The 20,203-nt window shown below is 44.6% G+C and overlaps 1 protein-coding gene across 4 annotated transcripts in view; it reads left to right on the top strand.

Annotated features, from left to right (window-relative positions):
- The window catches only part of utrn (utrophin), a 178,538-nt gene that overhangs the window by 91,716 nt on the left and 66,619 nt on the right, over positions 1-20,203 (top strand). For all 4 annotated transcript variants that reach the window (XM_084560255.1, XM_084560253.1, XM_084560254.1 and 1 more), the window contains exons 55-56: positions 8,737-8,909; positions 12,229-12,385. In XM_084560255.1, coding sequence (XP_084416381.1) covers positions 8,737-8,909; positions 12,229-12,385 — 330 coding nt within the window. The remainder of the gene's footprint in view (positions 1-8,736; positions 8,910-12,228; positions 12,386-20,203) is intronic.

The following is a 20,203-nucleotide window of genomic DNA, read 5'->3' as shown; positions in this document are numbered from 1 at the left end:
CTCGTCGACGCGCCAAAAGGCAGAAGCCCCTCCAGAATCGATAGCTGATTACCGCGCGGCAACGCTCGGCGCTCCTGATCAATTTCCTCTTCCCTATTTTGGAGCTTGCATATGAATCCCAGGATGTCCCTTTTTCCTTGCTATGGATTACATCGACGTGGATTGTGCGTCACTATTGGAACCCCCGAGATAAGTCGTTAGTAATCTGCTTGACCTTTGACTCCGGTTGTCTTCTCCAGTGGCAGCTCTGTCACATCAGTTATCAGCTGAATGTCGGACTGTGCGTTTGTATTGTGCGTGTTGGCGGTTTACTGTAGCAGGGGCATATTTTATTACGTTGATATTTACATCACACTGAGCCAGCTCTTTTTTATTATGCATCTGGACCTAAGCAAACATATGACTGCTCAGGCTTGGAATTATTAGACTTCTATCAGAGTCATGTAGGCAGGCTTTGCCAGATGAACCTGTGTCATCCAGGCAGCTTGAGTAGAAAAGGAATCATTTGCTTCTTGCAGTACCTTTGTCAGGTGGTATATATATATATATATGCATTGTGTATGTAGTACTGTACACGGTGCAGAGCAGATATACCTCATAAATCGTTTCTTGGAAGTGCTGGTGAAGCACTCATGCCATTGAAGAGCACCCTCTATATGTATCCGTCATCTTCGCTAATCAAAATGTGAGCTGCGCTAACCTTGCCGTGTCAGAAGCAAAGCTAGCGAGCGGTGTGATGGATAAAGCTACCGTCCACCCTGCGATTATCTCCTCAAAGGAAATAGAGTCTTGCATTATTGAGCGTTAGAGTTAAAGCCCCACTTAATGGCCTTCGAGTGTAAAGAATTACTGCTGCGGCACAACCGCACATTTATTTGATTAGAAGGCGTTATATCTGAATGCGGAGAACCGGGGGCCCTTTGACGAAAGGGAAAGAGTTCTTTCATCTGCAGTTTGTTCCCGTCTGACAAGCCAAATGAACAACAAAGAAGAAACACAAAGCCCCTGTTATACACACACACTCTCACACACACACACACACACACACACACACACACACACACATCTGGGCCCTGTTCTCCCCACAAGGGTGCTGCCCTCCTAACAGGAAGAGGAGCGTCAATGATAACCTGGGGCACAGGAAGTGGCCGCGCTGGATGTGGATTTAAGAAGCCGAGAATTAAACTGTGACAGACATTATACATTGTAGAAGCCTTTAAAAAGCCTGGATTAGATTGGATTGGATGAATTTTAAATGATCTGGCACGTGAATAACAACTCTGCTGTGCCGTGGTCGATAGGTCTGCTTCTAGAAACGAGCTACGTGTGTGTTCGTGTGTTTGTGTGTCTGTGTTTGTCCATTTGCTCTGTTTGCGATTCTGCGATACGGCCGCCCAGCTTTATTTAGACGCCTCGTCCTCTGCTCCCTCTTGACATCATCTCGGACTGCGAACCATTCTACACTTCTGCCTCCTCGCTTTTAGCCGTTGCTCTCTTGACACCTTCACATTTTCTGATCTGGCAGTCTTCTCTGTATTTAAGCCAGAGTGGTTGTCAGTGCGACCAGCTCTGGGTGCATTTGTTTGAGGATTTGATCAAACGTTGTTTTAGATTCAGTGTTCCTCCTTTCAGATTTGTTCTTTTTGTAACTTTTGTCCAACAAGAGTTTCTTTTGTTTTGACCTCTGACTTGTTTTTGAGAGAATAGTGTGAAATGTAATTCAATGAGTGAGAAAGAAAGATACGGAAAAATAGGTGGTTTTATTTCGTTCTGTCATTGCTCGTACACTGAAGTCGACTTCAAATACAAAGCGCGGCATGTCTCATTTATATACACTGATCTGCCACAACATTATGACCACTGACAGGAGAAATAAATAACATTGACCATCTTGTGACAATACAGTGTTCTGCTGGGAAACATTTGGACCTGGGATTCATTCGTGTGGATGTTACTTAGACATGTACCACCCACCTAGACCAGACCAGGCACCCCTACCCTGTAGCAATGACACTCAATGACGCAGGCACACACACAAAAATGGTTTAGGAACAACACAAAAAACATGAAAATCAGCACAAGGTGTTGACCTGGCCTCCAAATTCACTAGATCCCAAACTAATCAAGTATCTGTGGGATGATCCACAGAGGCCCCTCCCCTCAGCCCATAGGACCCAAAGCCCCCCCACCCCCCCACTAACAACATCCTGTTTCCAGACACCACAGGACACCCTCAGAAGACCCGTGTCCATTCTCTGACGAGTCACAACTGTTTTGGAGGCACAAGGGAGGACCTACACATAATGTTATGCCCGATCAGTGTATAAACCTTTTATGGAAAGATGCTGCCTGCCAAATCTGTGATCGACTCTTATCGATAAGAGTCTGTTGAGGAGTATTTACGAAAAAAAAAACATGGACTAAAATCCTAAATCATAAAACACTAACCCTCAGTGGCTTTGTCCCCGGAGTGACTTATTTCACATAGTATATTGATTTGTGCAGCTTTAAAGGTTTGGCTGAAAGAACCTTCTTTATTTGAGTGAAAGACCATGAAGGCAGTGACGGTCACAACAGTTCTGATGTAACATACATCTGCTGCCAGAAAAGAAGAGCTCAAAATGGAGTGGAGGTTAGGAAGGAGGTTTGAGTCTCGTACCAAATTCAATCTTTGTCTTACATTTCCTCTCCCTTCTCTTTACCCACATTTATCTTTCGCCGTGTGTTCTGCCTTCCTCTTCTCCCGCGTTTTACAGTATAAGTGTTATTCCTAAATTTGTGTCGGTGCCGTCTCTTCTCATTCAGTCAACTTTATTTTTTCTCCCCGCTACTCTTCTCGCCCGAGGGATTGGAAGCGTCACATTCTTACCCCTGTAATGGTCTTAATCCGCTTAGCTTGGTAATGTCGCCCAACATTAACCCCCATGTCCCGTGCCTTAAGCTGCGTATAGGTTTGTTTACATCCTTAATAAGTGTCTGTTTTTTGGCGAAACACACTTTGGGAGTCGCTCGCACAAAGCGTCGAACCCGTCGGAATGCTCTCCGTCTTTTTATTTTTTCCTTCTTCCTTTAATCTCAGCTTCCACTTATTGTAGAATTAGCTCCACTTGTCAAATGTGCCAATTCGCAACAGTTAATTTTACATCCTTCACCAGAAACCCCTCGAACAGCACATAATTGTCAGCAAACATCAGAAATGCTATTTAAGGGCCTCGAGTATGTAAATAATTTTAATTAGCTAAGCACACTTCAAAGTCTTTATCTCATGAATATGCAAGGTTGTATTGTATTTTTTATTTTTTTCCTCCCCCTGTCTTGACAGCCATCTGTCTGCGCGTCTTTGATGCACGCCACATGTCTACCCTGCTGTTCAAAATGCCAGCGCGCGCTCACACTTGAGGATTCGCACAAACACAGGTGTAATATATGGAATCAATTTTAATGCACCTCTTTAACATAGCCCTATAGACCACAGCTGCTACCTGAGCCTCTTCAAAGCATTTAGCCTTTGTTCTCCATAGTGGGAATTTCAGCGCTGGCTTGATGCGTGCTCTGCAGGCTGATGGTATTTAAATCGTGGGATCTGAACCGTGGCGGCCTCCGCTAGTAATGTCACTTCAGGAGGTGAAATTTGAATAACGGCTGCAGAGAGATAGAGTGTTGTTCATCGATTAAGATGCACGAATCTGTTTATATCTGCCCCTTTTCTTGCGACTCTCGTAGCCCGACATCTAAACTCCCACCATTTCTTTTTTTTCCGTTTTTCGAACCAAACATGTTTTCATCACTCCCGGGCTCGACAGGTAGAAATTTCCACCCTCACTCTTGGCTCTCTGCCCTCAATTTCAGCCCTTTCCGCCATCCTTTCTTTTATTCCTCTTTGCTCTGTTCCCATTTCCCCCCACTGTCATCTCTTCCATCTTGCTTTCGCTCCGACTGAATTCCGGTGCTGCCGATTTCATTTCTAACTTGTCAGAAATCGGTAACTTTTCCCCCCGAAACTCTTCCTTTCTCTGCCGCGCCGTGTGCCCATGCAGGCCTCAGGAAGTGGTTGTGTTGTGTGTTGGACTGGAGCACAGAGAGAGAGAGAGAGAGAGAGAGAGAGGAGGGGAAAGGGAGGATACTGATTAAAATAATAAACAGCTGTGTGATAGAGAGGGGGGCTAGTGGCCAGAATGAACGAGAGCAACAGAGGAAGAGAGAGGAGTGGGGATACCAGCCTCGGTGGGTGGGTGGTGTGACCCTGAAAGGGAACAAAAAGCCACAGAAGAAAGGTAACTTTTAGAGAAGTTTCCTCATCCTGGAGACGGAATCGGAGACATCCTGGAGACAGATCAGCCTCTTCTTCACCTTCTCAAGAGGCTACGAGATAATCTGCGGAGCTCCGGCTCGGAGAGGCCAGCAAGTCAGACTCCCTGCCCAGGAATCGAGACACTTACCCCTCGAGGCAACTCTCTACGAACATGTGGCTCCGACAAAAAAGAAGAAGGCATTCTTTGACTAAGTGGCCCAGTCATGGCAGTGATTAGGAGGGTGTGATAGAGCGAGACCAGACTGGGACAGGAGACCCGAGGGGCGGGTGGTGAAGGCAGACACTGAGGTGACTCTGTGTCTCGGAGCCCGTGTTACCTTTGCTCATGGGAGTGGGAGGGCAAACCATGCGCCTCTTTGTGCCGCCCGTCTTTCCTCTCCTCGGCGTGAGTGGGGTTGTGTGACTGGCAAGGATAGAGTGCTTTTTATCTGAGTAATTGAGAACAAACGCCCTGGCCCGGCCCTGGGTTGGACCGCCGGACATCGTGTAAACAGCTTCCTTCGTGCCCAGGAGGGAAGTGGAGGAAGGGGAGCTTTGCAGAGCCGAGGCAGAGAAGCGGTACGGTCCCGGTCCACTCTGAGGTTTGCATCCTCCAGACATAAACCGTTATCTCCACTTTGCAGACGTCCACCCAAGATTTGCTGGATTTCTCTCCCAGTTTCTGCGCCTGGCCGGAGGAGCTATTCTACCTCCAGTTGCTATTTTGTCAAACCTCCAGTTCCTAAATTCCCATCTCAGCTCTGAGGCATGACTGCAGGGTAACCGTCACCCTATCCAATCAGCCTGGATGTCTTTCAGCGGAGGATGCTACGGACATGTGGTGGGATTGGGCGAGCGCACACGCCGGCACGCATGCTCGAGTGCTGCCAAGGGGTGTGTGAAGTGTGTGAATCGCCTGGTTCGGGACCGCGACCTGGACTTGACACTTTTGTTCTTGAACTTTTTACAAGACCTGGGGTTCCGTGCTGTCGACATCGTCCCGACTCCGGATTTGCTGTTTCTCTGAGGCCTCAGCGTGAACGTTGTGGTATTGACCGTAACCACTGGAGGACTTATCTTCCTGTCTTAAGCCTTTAACATCCTTCAAGCTGTATGACAATAGGAAAAATGTAGGGGCTGGGGGAAGCCAGAACACTCACTCCAGAATGATTGGCTTGAACTTCAGCTTGCAGGAGCTCTTTGGAAAGTTTGAACAGGTGTATATATATATATATACGTGAAGATATATTATCAACCTGAACGCGGCAAACCGTGAGAACAAACAGCCACCTTTCGCTCTCCGTCACCCACTGCGTTTGTTGTTGTGGACCTAATGTAGTCCACTTCATGAAGTCTGAGCAGTCATTATTAGACTCATTAAAATGGAATAATTGCTTTTGGCCTGCTTTGCTGGTTAGAATGGGCCTCCATGCAGAGAGAGAGAGAATTAGTATAGAAAGAGAAGAGTCCTGAATTGCACATAATTTGTCAAAGCAGAGGTTTACGTTAATTGCTTTATTAAAGGCTGCAGACAAACATGGTTTTGCTTAGAAAGGGTCAGTGTTTGTCAGTGTGAACTGGTTATTTTAGGTGGAGTTATCCTCAACAGAACTGCATGTTTGAGTACGTTTTATTTCTGGCTCAGTCTCAACCGTGCGTATAAAGCTTTTATCTCTTACAAAGCTTCATAAAGTGGTTGTAGCTTCAGTTTCCAGGGAGACCCCTGTCTGCAACTCCAACCGGCCCACGGTTAGCAAATCACTATCGCTCATTACCTTTATGCTGCCTTTCTTCTCGCTCGCATATCTCTGTGTTAAGTGTGTGTGATGTCAGCTCGGAGTAGCAGTGCAGAAAGTAGCTAGACTGAAGGAAAAACTCAAACAAGTCCAGTTACATTTGTTTTAGCTTGGTTTTTGGATTCTTCTTAGTGCTTTTTATCTTTTTATGATATTCTTTTTGTTTGTTTGTAGCTCTGGTTTGTTCAACTGTAGACATAGTTAACCTAAATCTAAGTCTTTCTTGTTTCTGAGTTTCTTCTAGAGATTAAAGAGCCAAAATCGTCTTCCCCCGGCCCTTAAAAACCCTACATTTAAGCCAGCGAGTCGTAAATAAAACATGGGATCATAAGAAACAGAGGCCAGTTGTTGCTGACTCGGGTGACCTGTGGCGCACAAATGTTTTCTTTTTGTGTGTCTAGTGTTAGCGAGAGAGCGAAAGGGAGGGCGAGGGAGTGAAAATGATCTGTCGCTGCACTTAAGCACCTCAGGCTACGCATTGACACGCGTAAATCACCGACTCTTAAGTAGTCTTTCACTGGGGGGAAATGAAATTTAAAGGGGGCTTTGTAAATGAATATATACGCGGCTCTGTGTGCGTGCCTCCGCAACCTGTGCTTTTCTGAATGTGCTAGTGTGCGGCGCGTACAGTCCACCGTGGAAGTGGAAACGCCGGAGAAAGAGGAAAAAGGGGAAGCACTCGGGTAATGACTTGAAACGCAGCCAGCTGGCTTTAGCAGCAGAATGTCTGTCTTTCACTCCTGGTGCGTCCATCTATCTTTCTTTATCAATCTGTCTTTGTCTCTGTAACTTGTCCCTATGCATCTATCTCCTTTTCGCTTTGTCTCCTTCGATGACCTTTAAGAAGCGTTTGATTTGTGTCAAAAAAAAGCCTTGCAGATCACAGAGGAGGGGGTCTGCTTTAGCCTTAGTTAAATACCTTTTGGCATTTAGTAAACTACAGCACAGTGCTCCGGATGGCTCTGTGTAGACTCTCAGACCGTGGCTGGACTGTAATGTCTCCACTTTCCAGAGCATTTAAACTGCTGTCACATGTTCCTCTTATACTGTACACACGGTATGTCTTGTCATGTGCTATCTAACACACTCTGCATCCACTGAATGCATCTTTCAAGCTGAGTTTTTATATATATATATATATATATGGAGGTATTTTGTGTTTAATGCCACTACAGAAGGCATCTGTCTCCTTAGCTGCCCATCACTTCCTGTCTACTGCGACCTATCAAAATAAAGCCGTTAAAAAATCTCCAGATACACGCAGGTTATATCTCCGCTAACTAATAATTTATTTTAATAACGCAACTTTAATAGCGTTTTCCCAGATTTTCACAATTACAGCGATTGTTAAACGAGACGCCGTTCGCGCCGTCATTTCCGTGTTTAATGGGCGCAGTGCGAAAGATAGACAAGTAATGACTCCAGACACTGAAGATGGGTAATTTCACACCCAATTTGGTTTGTCACAATTATTACATGATCGCCTGATCGCAATTATTCGAGCTGACCGTTATCGTTTTGCATGATTGCCGGAATTACTTCCATTCGCTTGGCGTAAAAAAAAACTGTCGCTATTTTTCCATCACTTTCCACCGTTTAAAGCCAGAGCAGTGAGAACGTGCAGCCTCTGACTACTAGCCCTGAGCGGACCCTTCAGGTGCATAATTTAAGGTAGCTAATCAGGACGTTTGGAAAAACAATTATTCAAAAGAGTCCTGCAAAGGTTTGACAATGACGGCTACGTCTCAATTATTTGATGATCTTGACAGCCCTACACACAGTATGACCACAATTAATTTGATATTACTGCTATAAGGTCTCATTACGCTTGGCTTATCTGCAATGATTTTGTCCCATTTGCTAATCTGTCCCTCTGCTCCAGGCAGTGCTACGCTCCTCCATATGGTATTGGAGTCTTTGCTTTATCTGCAGTTGAAATGGGTTGAACTGAGGGAAGTCCCAGTAGAGAAAGGAAGAGAGAGAGAGAGAGAGAGAGAGAGAGAAACACAAGAAAATGGAGCAGTTTTACACATCTAAAAATAAAACATTTGACAGGATCCTCTGCTTGCGTCAGCCCCCCTTGTGGTTCAGCCCTCACACACAAACACTCACAACGTACCCTCTGAGACGCGGTTGTGTAATAGAGCCGCTCTGTTGAGGACGAACGCGCGGGAGAAATCGTGCTTCGTCACAGTAGTGAATGGAGCAGCATTCGGAGTAGCACAACATTTCATTAGTATTCCGTTCTGTGTCCCAACCTAAAATTAGCAAAGCTTGCTTTGGTATAACCTAATGCAGTGATAATATGGAGGCAGGCGTTGCTTGGGGACTTGCTCCTGCTTTGGAGTGAGCTTTCCAAGTCAGTGAAAGGGGCAAAGTTAATATCTTTTTAGCATCTTGAGGATATTGCTAACTCCTCTGTCCTCGGGAAATGTGCTCAGTGTGCCGTGAACCCCCTCAAGACTAGTCCTTGCAACAAAATCCGGCATCTTTTTCAGTTCATGAATAATCAACTGTGGCAGCCGAGTTCACTGTGACGTCCAATTTTGCGCGTAATGGGAGATATGAACTCGCCTTTTGCTGCTGTCCTTGACTGTACGTTTACCTTTCCCCCGAAGAAACAATTCTTCTTTGTCTCCGCGTTTGTAGGACATCCAGGCTGAGATCGATGCCCACAATGACATCTACAAGAGCGTGGACGGCAACAAATCGAAGATGGTCAAGGCGCTGGGCAGCTCGGAGGAAGCGGTGTTCCTCCAACACAGGCTGGACGACATGAACCAACGCTGGAGCGACCTGAAGGCCAAATCAGCCAACATCCGGTCAGTAAATCTCTCAATCCTGTTCTTTTTCTCTCCGTCTCCAGTCTTTCGGGTCATGCGTCTCAGATTGCGGTTTGTTTTTTCGCTGCTCTCGGAAAAAAAAATATCTTGGCACAACGTCTCGATCGTGGCGGCGGTTCAAGTAGGTCTCTGCACTCAGTTTGCTGTTTTGATGAACCAGTGGATTATACCGATGCAGCAGCTGGTTTCTAAAAAGAGACTGCGATTCTTACATACCAAATAAAAATCGGTTCTTACATACAAATAAACAAAAACGAAATGGAATGAAATGGATCTATATTTGCGTTTGTGCTTCGACCTGCGTATGTAGCGCTCTGACAGTTGGGTATTTTCCTAACCAGGAAGTTTGCTTTGACCTGTGAGCTATTTTAGTGCCCAGCGCAGGTCGAACAGTGCAGAGGCGGGAGGAGGGATACAAGACATGTGGCAGGTTCCTTTAATGAGGCTACACAAAGATTGTCTCTTTGCGCTGAGACTGGCCGTCCACATCTGGTGATTTTGACGCAAGAGCAGATTAAACATTTTGAAAAACAATGTGCAGAATAAGTGCAACTGAACTCGCACGCATTTAAAGCTGCATCCGAACGTAATATTTAATGTGGTTGAAGCGGGAACGTCAGTAAAAACGTCTGCATTATTTATGTACTGTAAGTGATCTGCTGCTTCATATCGGATGAAAATCTTTCTCCTTCAGTTCATTTTAATGAATCCGCAGCATCCAATTTGAGAAGTGCTGCACCAGAGCCGCGGGGCCATTACACGCGGTGTCCGTTGCGTTTACCTTGATTGCGTTACATGCAAACGACACCGGGCTGCTGCAGAGAATAACCTCCACGCTCATCAGACTGGTTGGATATAGTTTAATAATCCACCTGTTCAAGCAAGAGACTGTGGATTACTGTGTTTTATTAATCTTAGCTTTTTAAAAATAAATTCCACTCCTGGTGTTTCATACTTTCATACTTGTTACACTTCCTGTATACACATTTACAGCATGAAATACATTTGAATTAGACTGAAACAGGATCAGCTTCTTGCATTTATTTGATTCTGTCACCGTTGCATTAATTAACGGTTAAATACCTCCATCTTCTACCGCTGAACTATCACGCTGTGCGTTCACATTGTGCCTCTCCTCTCTCCCCAGACATAATGTCCCGCAAAGCCGATTACTCATTTGTTGAAATTTGCCTTCATACTTCACTGTGATTGGTGCAGCTGTTTCAGGGCAGCGAGACCAGACATGTGACCGGCCGAAAGCGGCGAGCCAATTTTGGCACCGGCGCGCGCATAAATGAATCAAAGTAGCATGTGAGAACGAAGACTCCCCGAGATTTAACACTTTGTATTTTGTTGTTGCGATTAAAATATGGCCCAAGGCCTCACTGGATCCACGCGGAAGCAGCAGGCGGTCTGTCTCCGAAAAGCCAAGTTGATTCTTAAAAGGACAGATTTTCTCTTCCGCCTGCAAAAAGCCATGACGCACAGCACATATTGCGAGCTAAGCCTTGTCCAAGGCCATTGTGCTCCGTTATCTCCCCAATGCGTAGCTCATGAAAGGAACGCCTAGCGCTGTTCATAATAAAACATGGCTCAACTGTCTTAGATTCATGAAAACTGTGCTTTTATGTACAGCGCGTTCAATTCAGCTGTGAGGCTTTACTTCGTCTATACAATGTTGTGTGTTTCACATTTCACCACGGAGCGCGGAGATGAAAAGCGGCCCCGGAAAGGATCCGAGAGCCACCACAGCGGCGCATAAACGTCTTAAGGACATAAATCGTGCCGCGTCAGCCGCAACCTTGGCATAAATAAAGAAGATCGGTGATGTGTGGGCGCGTAGACGGTGAAGAAAGTGAAGGCAGAAGTGAAGGCGACAGGGCCAGATGGAGACGTTCAAAGACGAAAGAAAGAGGAGAAGGGAGGACGGAAAGAAGGAGCGCGAGAGTGCAATAAAGCCACAATGGGGACAGGTTAGAGAGGCTGAAGACGAACAAGGTGGAAGGAAAAAGCTTCAGGGAGAGTTCCTGCGTTGTTCGTTGGAGGAAAGATGGGACAAGGTCAAGCAGTGCATCATAATAGACTCAACTAGTTGCACAGGAAGACAAGCAATAGAAAAACAGACAGCAGCGAGACTCTTGCTCTGTCTGTGTGTGTGTGTGTGTGTGTGTGTGTGTGTGTAGGAGGTGGGATACCGTGTGCTGATTGTACACAACCCATTATGCCCTAATTGCAGTACATTTGTAATTAAGGCTAACTCGGTGAGTGGCAATAAGAGGTATCTGTACGCAGTGTTCAGATACATTATGCTCAGAGGAGAGGGGGAAAATGAAAGCGCTTATAAGCACGTATTGCATGCGTGCTACCACCCACACAGCTGGCAGCCGACTGTGTCCCCATCTACAAATAACAGCTACTGCAGCGGTGCAGTGAGTGGTTAAAAATCAGGTTTTTAAGAATATGTACGTATTTACCCATGTTTAAATAAAGGATATCTATTGAAATGTCACTGCGATCCTTCCCGGACATATAACAACATTTAAGCAGAAATGCTGACATTTATAAGACTGTATACGCTCTAGGTCGGACATACGTGTCAAACATACGGCCCGGGGCCCAAAACCGGCCCGCCAGAGGGTCTATTCTGGCCCGCGGGATGAATTTGCGAATTGCAAAAATTACATAGAAGACATTAACTGCAATTTTTCCAATAAAAGTAACTGCTATACCTAGGGTTCACACAGATTTAGTGGACATAACACAACACTGAAACCTAGAACTAAACAGGAATTGCATTTCTTTTTCGTAAGAAACGTCCAGTCCTTAAATGTAAACACTTTCAAAATGTACTTCTTTGCACTAAAACAAAGGGAAACATTTGGAGTTTTCATTATTTATAGGTAAAAGATGACCAAGACTGTCCTGTGCTGTTCTCTCCCTCCTGCTAAGAACTCATCACGCCACCTGATGTTTACCCCACACGGGGCGAACATGTGCAGAAAGAATGTATTCACTCCACCCAGAGAGAATTCATTAGTTCGGGTGTTTACACGGTCATTAGGTGGTAACATTTTCATACTGAAAGGATTTTTAAAGGTTTACACGACCTCTTTTCGGGTCTTATTAAAAATTCCTTCCCATCGGGTTCTTGCTGAGCTGTTATTCTGATTATTAGCAGTGTACTAGTGGCTACATATGATACCAAATTAGATGAGTTAACAGTTACAGCGGATGATTTGACAGTGTACAGAGGCAGAGAAGTTGCATCGCAATTTAATCGGATGCTGTTTTTCCGCAGAGCACATCTGGAGGCGAGTGCCGAGCGCTGGTCTCGTCTGCTGGGCCTCCTGGAGGAGCTGTGGAGGTGGATCTGCTTGAAGGATGAGGAGCTGGCTAAGCAGATGCCAATCGGAGGAGACGTGCCCACCTTGCTGCAGCAGCAGAACCACTGCACGGTACGTACCGTTGCCACGGGCAATGTTCCTGCCACGCTCTCCAAGATTCATCTCCCTCTCCCTCATTCTTTTCTTAATGGTTTTGAGTTTTTTACATTTTTGATTTTCTTAAAATAGAAGAGTGTGTGCTTCCCCTGTGTTTGTTTCGTTCAGTTAAAGACGATGTCTAAATCACTAGAATTAGGTCAGTGCTGTTATTTAACTCTCAGATTTATTATTATTATTTGTCAGCCTAGCAATCAATACCTTTATTTCTCTGACGCGCTCACACCTTTGCCATTACCGCGGTTTGTCATCTGCGCTCCCTTGTGTATTATTTATTGTAACCACTGGTTATTGTTATAGTGCATTGGAGTGTAATTGCTTTCAGATAAATGACTCACCCTGCTACTGTTTACTCGCAGTCGGTCTGCCGGCCGCCACCGTTGTTGACATCGTAATGCGTCTCCCCCGCAACCCCGGTCGCCGCGCTATTATTTTGTTCCCAAAAAAACGCCTCGGGAGAGAACTCGTGTGCAGTCACGCGGGGGCGAAGGATCGCCGCAGACACGTGGAGAACGATCAGCCAACACATTCGCACGGCGCGGGCGCTTGTGTGCAACGGACTTGTGATGCTTGCTGGACCGTTTTCTCATTACATTTGGGTTGGATACAATCGAGATTAATCAAGCAATCATGCATAGAGAGACACAATGGTTTGCACCGAAAGCTGTAAGAGAAATATGTGCTCAGCTTTGAGGGTATAAGGAAAAACACATAGAGAAGGAATTCTATGCAGAGGAAACTAATCAGCTTCAGCATAAGAGCAGTGTGCTCTGGGCGCTCTTGTTTTAAATGGAAAATATCAAGAAAGACGGACTGGTCTTCCGTAGAGACCGAGCGGGCTCTTCCAGCGGCTGACGATCAATTTCTTGGCTGCCGTAATGCCTGCTAAATATAGCCTTTTAATGATTTAATGAAGAATCGTTATTCAAAAGCAGAACAGATTACATTAAAATGAGTAGTTTTCTCTGCGAACTTTACTCCGCGAATATGCTCCTGCTACAATTAGGGGGTGCGGTTTGTGAGGAGAGAGATATTACGCCGCGCTGTTTGCCAGTTAAGACCACGAATCAATGAGTCAATACGGGAGTTTCGGCTCTCTCTGTGTTTTGGGCTTTGAGACAATGAACCCCCGGCCCAGGTTAATCAGAGTCTGTCCTCTGAGGTGTGAGGCGACATCGAAGCTCGCTCTGTATCTTTACCCAAGGCTCCGCGGGAAGAAGAGACGGGCCTCACGCCACGGCGGATCAGACGAGCTCTATTATGTAAGGAATGGGTCTGAGAGCACACGGTGACCACGGAATACAATCTACCTGCATCACCTTCCCTTTTCTCATTACCCTCTTTCAGCTCTTTCTTCTTATTTTTTTCGCCGCCATTCGTTTTTTCCGTCTTGTCTTTACACTTTTTCTGTCACACTTTACCCTCTCGACGTTCCCTCGTTCGTCTCCGGGTTCTTCTTCTTTGAGAATGCCGAGATGAAATAATGGAGCAGGGAGGCGGGGGGGGAGTTGAAAGAGAGGAAGGCTCACTTTTCATTTTGACTGAGTTGTATTTCTCCTTTCACTTCCCCCCTCGTCTGTATTCTTAATAGATTGACCTGGAGGTCTTGCTGACCCTGAGAAGGATGAAGGGTGTACGCTGACACACACACACACACACACACACACAGTCAGTCAGCAACACAGTCGCCATCCATTTTTCAGCCAGAGACGAGGGATAAAAGTGCATACATATATGGAAATCGGTTGCGATGAGTAAGGGATGGCTAAGGATGGGGGGTAAGCGAGGAAATGCTGTCTTTTTCCCCTGTTTTTTTTTTTTTAGTTTGGGAGACTTAGAGGGATAAAGGAGAAAGGCTGAGCCACTTAGCCCAGCAGAGGGCAACGGATATTGCCGTTATTAAAGAATCAGAGGGAAGAAAAATACGAGAGCCCAGTGGTCCGAACAGTCAGAGGAGAGGGTGATGGACAGGGAGCAGAGACTGGAAGCAAAAATTAGATGAGGAGGAAAGAGGATGGGAAGAAACTTCGGAAAAAATCAGCTTGAAAGAATTTGTTTACTTGAAAAGAGCTTAATTTTGTTACAGGGAGGTCTTGCTCGAGTGACTCCTTATTCGTCTGTATATATCGATCTGTGTCTTTATTTTTGTCTGCTAAAATGGCCCTAAAAGCATTTATTAATGGCACATTCAATTATCCGGTAAAAGGCCTTTGTCAGCACCCAGCTGATTAAAGTCATCAGTCTCTTCTATTCGATTAACAGCTCTTAGGCCAAAGAGTGGGAACAAGGAACTAAAGGCTTGTGGGCATCTTTTAACGACTCTTATCTTTCAGCAACAGTTGTCTCCTGCAATGTTGGGGCGATTTGGTTCCTTTAAACGTTTCATAATGCTTAAATGTGAGGACAAACCAGCGGAGTGTGGTGCCTCTTTACTTAACTGAGTTTTCTTAGTGGTCTCAGTATGATTAAGTAGCGTAAAGTTACTTGGTTTAAAGCGAGGAGGGTCTAATAATCGGCCGCAGAAGCCATCTTAATCATTGTGCCTGCATGATTGATTAACACCATTTGCACTTGAAGGGACGGGACGTAAAAGGAGAATGAAATGGATTAAAGTGCTGCGGTGGACTTTATCTTTGGGTCTATTTGGAAAGGAGGAACTTTTTTTGGAAACTCGCAGTGTGCTTTCTTTTAGCAACTTTTAATTGTGTTTGTCTGCGTCATTTGCACTTGCCGGGTGCAGTTTTATAAAGTGGTTATTTGAGTCTAGACTCAAGTACAAGGCTTTACAGTATAAAACGATGCAGAGCTGACACTATAGTAATCAATATTCCTATAGTGGCTCAAAGTTTTTGTAATTTGAAAGGAATCGACTGTAGCGATGAATCCAGACTCTCTAGATTCTTCAACTTCATGTTTTTTTCGTTCGCTCACACAGATTTCTACTTCTCTAAGTGTTCAGCACCAAACTGCAGGCAGACAAAAGGTACAGGAGCAACCAGCAGATAGCATATAGGAGCTAAAGACACAAATATTTTCCTCAATATTTAATTTGCACCATTCATTCATTCATTCATCTTCTGTAACCGTTTATTCCTGTGAAGGGTCGCGGGGTCTGCTGGAGCCTATCCCAGCTGTCATCGGGCGAGAGGCGGGGTACACCCTGGACAGGTCTCCAGTCTATCTCAGGGCTAACACAGAGAGACAGACAACCAAATCACACCTAAGGCCAATTTAGAATCACCAATTAACCTAATGAGCACGTCTGGGGACGGTGGGAGAAAGTCGGAGTACCCAGAGAGAACCCACGCAGACACAGGGAGAACATGCAAACTCCACACAGAAAGGTCCCAGTCGGCCCATGGATTCAAACCCGGGACCTTCTCGCTGTGAGGCATCAGTGCTAACCACCTCGCCACTGTGCCGCCTTAATTTACACCAAAAAAAAACAAAATTTAAAAGCACACAAACTGCTTTAAAGCAATTCATTCCTCACTCAACCTGTTGTAGCTAACTGTTGCGTGCTAGTGGACGTTCCAGATGTTGGTTGCCTAGGTAACCACCTTTTATATTTCCCATCCCGAGCAGAACAAAGGAGTATTGCTAGTTTCTGGATGAAGCTAGCTCCAAAGCCTGCTATCTGCATGGTGAGCCAAAAGAGCCAAAGGAGCCAAAGTTGTGGGTGGTGTTTCCTTTTAGTAAACAGTTGGACAACTCTGTGTTTGCGATAAATGTCAGTCAACTATGTCAGTTCTTCCCATTGGGTTTTCCCCTTAATCATGATCTCAAAGTTGAGATCAGTTCAACTTGGTACCCTCCCATTTCTCGTCGTTTTTTTTTTTTTGCTACAACTCGCTAGTCTCCTCCTGGGTGTTCATTTTTAAATTAATGCAAATGTTGCTCTGGAGATATAGCAGCAATGATCAATAGTTGATGAACATGATGAACATGATCTTTCCTGAAAGAAGCTTTTGAAAACATAGTTGCACTAACACATTATATACATATTTAAAATAAGGAGCTATCGGTCAGAAACGATGAGTTGTTTATTCTGTAAGCTGCAGAGGCATCACGGGTTGATGTCTTGACATATCCACAGGCATTTTACAGCCTGTGGGTATTTTACTTATTTAAAAAAAAATAAAAAATGGCCTGTAAATTTAGTAGAGCATGTCAGACAGTTTCAAACAGCCGCCGCCTATCGCCACCCTTCAGCTATTCTAAGATAACAATGGATGTAAGGGACAGAGGAACAATTAAATGTTCAGGCTGAGTCACTCTGAGGCTTCTTTATGAACTGTATGCGATTGCCAAAATCTAATTTAGCTCAGACAGCAGAAGATCAAACATATGCTTCAACTAAAGCTCATAAAAAAAAAAAAAAATACCTCTATTTTTTATTTGCTAGGGAAATGTATGAAATCATCAGTTTCTTGTAATTACTTTGGATGTGAGCGAGCCCCTATTGTGAGGCTCTTTGAATTCCTGTCGGGTGATTCTCTGATGTTGAGAGATGCTATATGGTAGCGGTCCTGTTGGGAGGCTTATTTTATTTCTGGAAGAAGATGAGGGGTGCGGTAATATTGCAGACTGAGATAGCAGGGGTTTGAGAGCAGGAAGAGGGATGTTTGGCAGAGCTCTGGAAAGGAGCTGTGCTGTGATGTTATCGTGTTGGCGCCACAGCACGGGCCACGCTGTGATAAGAGTTTACTTCGCTGCTACATCCACACACTACATTACACAGACCTGTAGGCACAAACACTCGCACACGGACGTAATCACTCAGATATGCACACACATATCACACACAGCCAAGGTCATGGTCAATCAAAGCTACGGGGTAGATGCCATAGTAAATAGCGAGGCTGACCACGGTCCCTTCTTCCTTCCACAAATCACAGGAGCCGCTTTCTGATGTGCTAAAAAAATTATCAAAAAGAGGAGCGGAGCAAACACCAGCCCCTGTTTTATCTTTGACATAGACGGATACGTTTTATCACTCATAGGCCACCTGGGATTTGTTTGGGATGAAAGGCTTCTCCTCCTAACCTGAAAGCTGCCAATGTGTTTGATATTTATTTCATATGCTTCCTTCTATGAAAAGTCTGTCCCTGTATGACACTCGATTTGTTGGGTGTTGGGTAAATGTCTTTGGTGTTGTTGTCTGCCTGAACTGCGAGGATGCCCAGTGGCTGGATGACAGACAGAGAGGCCGTAACTAAGGGAAAAGCTTGGCATACTTGCACTGCTGATATTACTGTACAGCCTTCTGAGGCTTGTTTATTTGTAGGCAGGAAACAATGAAAGGTAATGTTTGGGGCAGCATCGCTGTCATGCATATCAGCATTTATTGCAACCAACAAGCAAATATGCAAGCAAACTAGGCCTGTGTAAAGACTTTATGTAACCACCACATGTAGCCTACGCTGGTGGGAGCCATTTATGTGTCCTTTTTTTTTTGCCAATCGGGTTCATATTTGTTTCTACTTCCTGCTTCACTTTCAACAATGACAACTGAAATTTTCGAGTCGTACAAATGTTTGTATCTCCCAACCTCCTCGGTTAACCTTTCCTCAACGTGTTCCATCTTTATTGATCCAAAAACTGACAAAACATTTTCATCAGCATTGACAAACAGCATTAACATATTGCGGCCTGTAAATAGCGTCCTGTTTATCGTGTTCTCAAGAAAAGTATATATGAATGTCGCCCTCTTGTGGTAGTCACAAACTCGTAAGTGTGAGTTTCCAGTAATGTCCGAGTTTCTGAGTTGTGTTTCATGTTGTTTTCAGAAATACTTTAGGTGGATGGCGAGTTAATATAATGCAAATGAGTTGCAGAGTTCTAATTTAATATTATCTCTGATTAAATGGTGAATATTTCCAATGGCCTCATCTTTTCATTTCGCCTTTGCAGTTCCTGTATTATGTTGTGAACTTGTTGAACTGTCAGCCTTTGTGCCGTTTTCTACTAATGCTTGCCGCTTATAATATCACAATATGGCAAATGGATCTCTCCAAGGAAAAATTAAACATGTCATCAAATGGATCTTTATAGGTTATAGATCTATGTGTAAAGTTTTAATATCCAATTTTCCTACTTTTTAATTGCAGCTTGCCTTCACCAATCCATTTTTGACGTTTGACATCAGTCAGTTAAAGGGGAACTACTGTTTTTTACAACCTGGACCTTATTTCTGGCATAAAATACGATCGTTTACTGACCCATATAACTTTGGTGTCATTTGGAGTCGTTTGGAAGATGTTTAGATCCAGAGGAGCGCCGTGTATATCCATATAGTGGGAGTGAATGGGGCACCGAAAAAACTCCACTGATAGGGAAAATTATTGTTAGTTGCAGCCCTTAAACATATTTTCAGAAAATTTCCTATGTACTGTATATAATGTCAGAGTCACCAGTAATAAAAACAAGTCATCCCATGTCCTGTGACATTAATAATGCTTTGTTATACAGTTAAAACTATGAGAAGACAGCTTTCTGGTTTGATGTTGTGAATACTAGTTCCTTCAACATTTGGGTTTTTAGACCAGGATGCTCTCTATGCTCACCCTGAGCCGCTGTCTGTGATTTTTAGGATGTCATTTTTCTTGCTAAACTCTAAACAATATGCAGAGAATACTGTGGAGAAACAACCTCTTCACAATCAATTCAATCCCTTCTACAGCCTAATTTAAAACCACCAACAAATCTGTCAGTGCAAGACAAAAAACATACGGCGAACAGAGTGGGTTGGTTTCCATTTGCTGTTGTCCTCAAGGCTCAGCCCTCCACCTTCTCCTCCACCCTCTTCCTCAATCGCCTCTCGTTTAGTTTCTATTTCTCAAGGTCTCCTCTCTGAGCTACCTGCCTATTACGTTTCCTCCATGTGAGCTGGGAGGAAATCATTGGAACGGAGCAAACCATTTATTAGCGGGGTTGATCTAATTTGTGTTCAGCAGGATGCTCCATTTCAGCGGAAGGGAACATTTGTCTGCAGGAGGCTGTGTGAAATTGTCATCGCGCCGGTCTAAACTTAACTTTAACAGCAACTTGTTCCCCGAAAGTAGTGTTTTTTAGGACATAAAGTGTTCATTTGGAGCCCTACAATTCTTCCCCCTTATCTCCTCATGTCTTCCAGTGGTACTGGAGATATGACTGAACTCAACCCGGCATCGTTTGTGTGTGTGTACATTTATTGCCAGTTCAGTTTCGCTTCCCTCCTCCATTTGATGAGTCGGATAAATGTGAGACTTTATCAAACCGAATCGTCCCATCTAATCAGCTTGCTCCACAGCGTTTTGAAGTACACTGCGTCTTCACAAAGCAATCACACACTCCGATAGCCAATGAAGTCCCCCGGGGTCGGACATATATATTAAAACAAGAATAATTACACCGTTACATGCCATGCTCACTCCCTCTATATAGTTTTATCGCCTGCTGTGGTGAAAGCTGAATGTTTGACACGAGGTTATAAGAGTTCCTCAAATTGCTTTGAGAACTTTTAGTGTCTTGTTTTCCCTCCTGCGAGGCCCGGAGTGTGTATGTGTGTGCACACGAACGACCGTATGTTTTATGCGTGTGGTAATCTGTCCATCGCAGTGAGAGCAGCTGTGTGAGACGATGAGCCAGGATGTGCGTGGCATTACTAGCTTTATAATGAATATTCCTGCAGGGTTATAGTGCCCAGTGACTCACTTTATTCTGTGCACCGCTCTGCTAATTTCACACAGACCCAAAGGGAATGACTGGTTTGAACCTGTGCTCTGGCGTTCA

Source organism: Chelon labrosus, assembly GCF_963514085.1.
Source record: "Chelon labrosus genome assembly, chromosome: 14".
Lineage (NCBI taxonomy): Eukaryota > Metazoa > Chordata > Actinopteri > Mugiliformes > Mugilidae > Chelon > Chelon labrosus.
The sequence above is the reverse complement of the archived record's forward strand: the minus strand, read 5'-3'. Positions and strand labels throughout refer to the sequence as shown.